We start from the raw sequence: 7568 nt of genomic DNA on the forward strand, positions 1-7568 counted from the left end.
GCCTTGGTATGATCGCGCGCGTGTGTGTGCATGAGTGTAGGCGCTTACGCATGCGCATAAACTCGCAAACTCACATAGATATTCATTTCCAGTATGTTTTATTGATAGAATCAAAGCTCCTTACTTTCCCTTTAACCCCCTGCCCAATACATTCTCAAAGTTGGACTTGATTGCTTTCACGTATCATCATTCGACTCACAAATCTAACAGCTATTTTAATATATATATATATATATATATATATATATATATATATAGTTCAGTTCGAGGAAGATCCCTTAATTATCGTCATTTCGTATAGTAGGATTTGCAGTAAGATTTGCAGCTCTCGTACACAGACTCTCGGAGCTTTTCCCATAACTGCTGTCAAGCTGGGCCAATGCCCAGAGAAATAACGAACCCCTTTCGAAAGTAAAATCGAACGATCCTGCCGAGTCCCGGCCACCCAACTCCCCAATCTCTCGTTTCATTAGAAAGAAAATCCCGCTCCTAATGCCGGTGAAAGGAAGGGCGAGTCACAGTGATGATAATGGTGGCTCCCTTCGGTCCATGGCAACGAAACAAACTTGCGCGGACTCCGGTCGATCGCGAACACCCGGGGCTCTGCGTTCAAGCTCGGAGCGAGCTCGATAGACAATCCTATCAGCGGATCCCTACGTCCCTAATAGGCTATAGTGAGTTGGAGTGGGTCTACGTAAGCCTTTATCTTCCTCTGCCTCAACATGGCCCCCGGCAAGGGCCACAGGTAAGAGACGCTGAGATTTAACCTCTATTGGCTCGCGACTTTCGAATCCTTCTCTTCTTGAATTTCCCTGACACTTCCGTCAAGATTTTTCAACTCATTGATTCAGTTAGACTCGTAGTCATACGCGATTATACATTCGTCATGGATTCTCTATGTAATTGCATACGTTATTGCATCACGTGGTGCGATTTTTAGTTTTTGGTTGGGTAACATGAAAATTAATAAAGCCGTGGATATTGTCAACTTTAAGCTTTTATGTTTATTAATTTACTAGGCTCCTTGATTAAAACATCTGCAATGAAAATTACAATATAACTCATAGTAATACCATCGTCGATGAAATAGTTTCTTACATATTTCATAGCAATAAAAATGTCCTTTAATTAATATTGTTTTGATTTAGCTCTTACAATATTATTCATTAGCAAATAAATATCATCTAATAATAATAATAATAATAATAATAATAATAATAATAATAATAATATTAATAATAAATAAATAAATAAAATAATAAATAAAAAAAAAGAATAAAAAGAAAATCATTAAACACTTGAAAGAATCTCTTATGATAATGAAAAGGAAATATTTTTATTAATTGCGTGCAGTTTATTATGAAAATTAAAAATATTAAGAGTATTGCGTACATTGAATCGAATGATCAAGAGAATGAACGAAAACTCGGGTGTTAAAAAGCAGAAGAGAAATGAAATTAGATATTAAAGTTGGATATCGAAACAATTCGTTCATTCTTTTTTCTTTTTATTTTATTTCACTCTGTATTTTATTACGTGTATCGAATCAAAACTGCAGGAATGGTCGCGATTATTTTAACGCATCCGAGATGATATTCCATGGCTACGTTCAATCGTGAAAATATTACGTAATACCTGCACGCAATATGGTACTTCAATGTAAATCAATATTTACATTCTTCGCAATTCCATTTGACGATAATCGTGTACCCATAATTCGTTACTCTTTGAGTAGCTGCCACATAAAATGATTTATAATGACTGTGATTTGAGTGATTATATTTGCTAAACTATAATCCAGAAAGTCCTCGAAGAAGGAAAACAATCCATTCAAGGTACCGGAGGATGCGCTATTATTGTCTTATTGGCATTACCTAAGAGCATCGGAAAAACGCCCCAAAGTCAAGAAAAAATCTCGCAAAGAAGTAAGTATTTACGTATAAAGTTGATTTATTTACTAAGAGTATGGCAAACTTTACGTTCGCATCAGTTAATTTCGCTTTCACGATAAACGAAAAATCTCACCTCCACTTTATTCGTATTATGGTTTCAATTATTTTTAACTGTACCATCGTACGAGCACTATTAACTATTTTTATAACATAATATTTAACATAATGATTAATGTCAATGAGAAGAAAGTATCGACATAACGTATAATTTAACTATAAGCCTCAACCTGACGAAAAAATACTTCATTTTAACTGATTTAGACCATACGAAGGTTTTAAATAATTTCTTAATGCTCTTATTAGTTTTTGCTTTATTTCTCTACACACGAATTTCCTACGAACGAATTTTTTCCTAATAATTAAGAGTGCGCGTATTCTACGGAGCAGCAGATTGTAGAATAATAGTGTACATAAGTGTAATTATTACCAATAAATTACACCGTACCTGGAAACGAAATGGAATTTGTGTATTTTTGTGTGTGCGCGCGCGCGCGTGTGTGTTTCTTTTTAATAATAATGCGCGAATACCGCGCGAAAGAAACTATTAAAACGTCATTTTCTAAATACAACCTACCAATGTGTCAAAGCTCGCAAGCTTTGGCGGCTGACAAAATTCCATTCATCCATCTCGACGAATCTAATATTTCAGCTCTGTGGGTACTTGGCCGCGGAAAAGGCGAAGGCTGCTAAAGAGTCCGAAAGCGAGATTATTGACAACTTAATGAAAAAAATATCCACCAGGAGTGCGGGAACCTCCTTTTCGAGGCTTCGCTACGTGCAAGATATAAGACTGCTCTGCAAGATGCGATTGCTAAGCGGGAAGAAGCGCGACGGCTGCATCCTGCTGGATCAGAAACTTGCCTTGGAGCGGATGAAATATCGGTCGTGCAAGGTAAGTGTTTGGCTGAATAGCCGGGGGCCACGAGCCCGCAGCGCCCGGAGAATCATCGCCGTCTAAATCAATGACTAATACCCAATGCAGAAGCAGTACAACGAGTGCGTGAGAATCCTAGAGCTCTTCCTGGCCGAAGACCACGAGAAGAGTATGCGCGCCATGGATATGGCAAGCGCCGAGATTAAGTTCACCGAGCAGCTAACTGTCCGTCGGGACGAGCTCTCGCACCTCTGCGGCAAGGCCCGGATCGAGGTCTATCAGTGGGAGGAGACCTGGCGCACGGTCAAGGCTTGCCTTCGTTTCCTGCATCTCATCTCGCCGCGCACAAATGAGAATCCGACCGTGGACGAGCGTCCCGATGACACCTACTCCTTGAAGTCCAAGTCCATCGATAGCAACTATGGCAAAACCACCTCCCTCGACTCCCTCATCGGTGATGAACGATTCCGCCGACTGAATAACCGAAATAACCGATCATTTTCTTTAGAATTCAAATGCCAAAATTCCGATTTCATTGCATTCGTCATGGTACTGCTGAATTCAGTATTGATATCTCTTATTTATTTGGCTAACCGTTGTTAATAATTTTAAGAACAAGTTGGCGATATTGAATAATTATAAAATCCATCAATTTGGATTGAATTAAAAAAAAATATATATATACGTATGTATGTATGTATGACTGGATTCAGTAAACATATCGTTTAAACGTTAATATGTATTGTAGTGATTTCATACAATAATTTACCATAGACGCATGGTGAGTAGATACAAATACATATAGTGGATCATAAATGCGAAGCAATTAAGAAAAACAATTTTTTTGCTTCTATTAAGCTTCTATCAATACATTATGATATAAATTTTTATTCAATATAGTATATAAACTGTGCATTAAGTATAGCGATGATTATTCAGTGATGTATTTTTTGTGATAATATTGTAAATGTCGCCGAGGGCGTATTTACGTCGTGTAATTAAAGAATTGAATCAAAGATTTAACGAATAAGACTTATCTATTCATAAAAATAAATTCACTATCCAAAAGCAGTAACGATTAATCGATGAAATTTCAAAATTCATTATAAAGTCAGTTTTAACAAGTTATTGATACAACGGTTATCGCCGGTACATTTTCTTCTCTTTTTGCCAATTAACATAACAAATTGTTTGCATTGAACTTCTTGATCGTTCGAGTGCACTGATTTTATGATCATATGGTGTATAAAATCTGGAAACCCAAGCAACAAAAGCAAGCGCGTTCTCCTTTCTCGCAAAATCACCGATCTTTAGCACCTCGGACGATAATGGGTGCCCAGATTGTAAGTGACCGTGCCGGTACTTAAAACGTCAGCTACACGCAAAATAGAGAGAGAGAGAGAGAGAGAGAGAGAGAGAGAGAGAGAGAGTGTGAGAGAGAGAGAGAGAGTGAGAGAGAGAGCGTGTGTGTGTGTGTGTGTGTGTGAGAGAGAGAGAGAGAAAGATGCCTTATAATCGTTTCGTTTGTTCGGCTATTGTTGCAGAGATGTTCGAGAAGGATGAGCAAGAGCTCTCGAAATCCCATTTCAAGAACCCGATGGAGCTCGGGCTGATGAGCGCCGAAGACATACTGGAAACCTTCCGCGAGATCGAGTTGCAGAACCTTAACGCCCTGATTCACCTCGAATCCCTTGGCAACCCGGTAACCGACATGATCGCGAAGGTCAGCGTTGCCGAGAAGGACGTAAAGCTCGAAATCAATTATATCCTCAACGACATAGTGTACCTCCAGGTGAGCGTCCTCTAGGCTTTGCCTTCCCTTTTCCCTCACTTTCGCTACGAGAGCGGCCTTTTTTTTTTCCTCCCACCGAGTTCCCAGCCATTCAGAACGTGACGGACGGCACGGCACACTCGGTCGCTATCTGTGTCGACGGAGCCTCGTACCCGCCGCCGCCCTTACCCACCCTAATCAACTCGCCGTAATTATGCCACTCTTGCGGCCATTTTAGAGAAACGAATTTCTCAACTGGAAAGTATCTTTAGGTCAACGGTCGTTATTCGTTGCTTGCCTTAAGTTACTGGACGAATAATGCCACTTTAGCCGAATGATACGAAGCAAGAGAATCGAAGAGATTTATTTATCACACCTACACTCTCAAGTACAAACGTATGTGCTTGATTGCAAGGCTCGAGGACTCGACGACTCGACGCGAGCAGAGAGGCTTAAAGTCTTAGATCAATGACACGAGACATTAAGCTTGTAAGATGAATAATTAATGTAACGGCCTCGACGTTTGTTGAGCTTAAAGCCTCGCCCTAATGCCTCGACTACTCGATTATCCGTAAAGCTAGCCATACCCCTCCTAGAGCGCATATTCTCGAGAATCGTCCACTTGCCAAAAGCACTAGCTATTACGCGTAGCTGATTCGCGTCGATGTTTCTCCATGCCCTGATAGTACATCGACGCGCGTTCCTCGAGTTTAAGGATGCGGGACCCATTTAGGGGCAAATGCCAGCTGGCGGGCCCAAATAAGACCGTGTCCCCGTAATATCGAACGACTCGGACAAGGCGAACGTAATTGGTGAGGCTTGGTGGGCTCGCAGATGGAGATCGAGCGGGAGGAGCAGCGGGCGAAGCACATGGAGAAGTACAGCGATCAGCTGATCAACGAGGCGTTGCGCGAACTCATCACCTCGCAGCCGGCCCTCCAGGTGCGCATCATCGTCGAGGACGCGTACGAGAGCTGTGTGCCGCAGAACCCTGTCAAGCTGGAGCCCTTGATGATGACTCAGGCACTCGAGGACATCTATGAGCAGCTGAGCTCCGAGCTCGACAGTCTGCCGCGGCATATCGTCCTCGAATGCGAGCACGAGGGCTTCAAGAAGGAGCTGCGCGAAACCCTGGAGGCCGAGGAGGCTGCCGACAAGGTGAGCGATCCTCTCTCCATCATCGACGATGGATCGATGACGTCGGTAGGGTCCTTTGATAGCCGACGCTTCCTCGATTACACGTCGAATTGTCCTTATTGCTCACCTCTAAGCGTATAATGGATCAAAGAATGTCGAACGTCGAATTCTTTTAATATATAATTCACGGGCTTCTTATAATCGTTGAAATATTTTGAAATTCGTTTCAAAATTGTTCTCTTACGAACGTTTTGAAAAGTAATCGAAACCTATCGAAATGATTGAGCGAGAGTAAAGTTCGATGACGAATAATTCGTCGCTCTAATATTCGTTAACGAAATTTACATGCCTAATCATAGCAAACACGCGGTTTATTAATTTTTATGCATTACAGTATATAAGCATAAATATACTATTATTATTATTATTATTATTGGTAATAATATAGTTATTGTTGTTGGTTTTATATCAACATGATGCGAATAGTTCCTTGTAAAAGTTAGATAAATATAAATAGTTTACATTGTAATGAAAAAATAATGAAAATTACAACACGTGCGCGCGCTCTCTCGCACACACAAATTAATAAGTACATTAATCCTTCGTTAAAAGACATTTTTATTCATAATTTTTACAAGACTTAGAAAATTATAGCACTCAATTTAGATAATATCGTTAGCAAAAAAGAAAAAAAAAAAGAAAAATGGAAAGAAAAAAAAACACTGTTTATGCCTTTATACTCTGTGTTTGTCTACTTAGTTAATTTTGATGTCATTATATGCTCTTGCAAGAGACAATTATTTTAATTGTACAAATTCACTAGGAAAAATGCACGTCATGAATTAAACTAAGCATGAGTTCTGAACGACCTGATAATTTTAGTTACCGTTAGAGAGGTACTTGCACTTCAATTTAGGTGACGACAATCACTTTTAAAAAGATTCCTTATAAATGCCAAGTGACATAAAGCAAGTTATCTAAATTTCACAATCAAGAACTTTATAATTAATGATAATGAAATCTTAAGCTTCGTTAATATTAAAATATTATAATAGTGCCAGCAGCTGACGAGATTAATGACACATTAGTAAAACAGTTCAAGTCTAATAATCCAATGTACATTATTCCATACATTATCGTTTAGTTATATTAATATTATAATTATGTATTATTATATGTATTAACAGTGATTGATTGAATAAAATTCTATGTATGCGTAAACGTCCGAGGTAAAACTGATTAGTTGTACAATCACTCGTTGTTTCACCTGTATATTTTATTACGGTTTTAGAAATTGTCTAAAATTTCATTAATTTTATCATTATCTTTATAGTGTATATATACTAAATTTAATAATTCCGTTCGTCAAACATTGTTATTAATAATTCTAAATTGTTATTAGCTGTTACGTAAATACGCCTTTGACTTTTCCCTCCAATAGTCTTAAAAATGCAAATGAAAATGCAATACATAATTATCTTTCTAATAATTTCATTGTCATTTCAAGTTTAAATCCAATCACTCCACCCACGAACCATCAAATGAGAAACATAAAATATTTACGGATCACCGTGACTCGATGTAAACGAAATCCATGCCTAGGAAGAAAACGTATTTCTAAGCGACATTGTTAACGATACTTCTTTCACTTGCAGTTCGAGCTGATGCATCGGTTACTTGCGACAGTGAAGCGTCTCATGGAGCCGACGGCCCCCAAAAGTCGGCCCTTGATGAAACGCTCGGTACCAGCGACAAGCAAAGTAGTGATAGATGAAACAACGGCTTTGGTAAATGTAAAGCCGGACATCAACTTTTTTGAATACAATTGAAAATT

At 39.0% G+C, this 7568-nt stretch overlaps 1 protein-coding gene across 1 annotated transcript; it reads left to right on the plus strand.

The window, feature by feature from the left end:
* The first annotated feature begins 722 nt into the window (after window positions 1–722).
* LOC105360753 (uncharacterized) lies at window positions 723–7563 on the plus strand. The gene is made up of 7 exons (XM_011497752.1): window positions 723–745; window positions 1802–1925; window positions 2602–2844; window positions 2935–3280; window positions 4371–4618; window positions 5432–5755; window positions 7390–7563. The coding sequence occupies exons 1-7, from the start codon at window positions 723–725 to the stop codon at window positions 7561–7563; spliced, it is 1482 nt and encodes a 493-aa protein (XP_011496054.1).
* The last annotated feature ends 5 nt before the right edge of the window (window positions 7564–7568 follow it).

Source organism: Ceratosolen solmsi, unplaced genomic scaffold, assembly GCF_000503995.2.
Source record: "Ceratosolen solmsi marchali unplaced genomic scaffold, CerSol_1.0 scaffold47, whole genome shotgun sequence".
Classification (NCBI taxonomy): domain Eukaryota; kingdom Metazoa; phylum Arthropoda; class Insecta; order Hymenoptera; family Agaonidae; genus Ceratosolen; species Ceratosolen solmsi.

Coding starts and splice junctions, on each gene's coding strand:
- LOC105360753 (XM_011497752.1), top strand. CDS start 723: ATGGCCCCCGGCAAGGGCCACAG. Junction 746..1,801: donor GCCCCCGGCAAGGGCCACAG/GTAAGAGACGCT, acceptor ACTATAATCCAG/AAAGTCCTCGAAGAAGGAAA. Junction 4,619..5,431: donor ACGACATAGTGTACCTCCAG/GTGAGCGTCCTC, acceptor GTGGGCTCGCAG/ATGGAGATCGAGCGGGAGGA.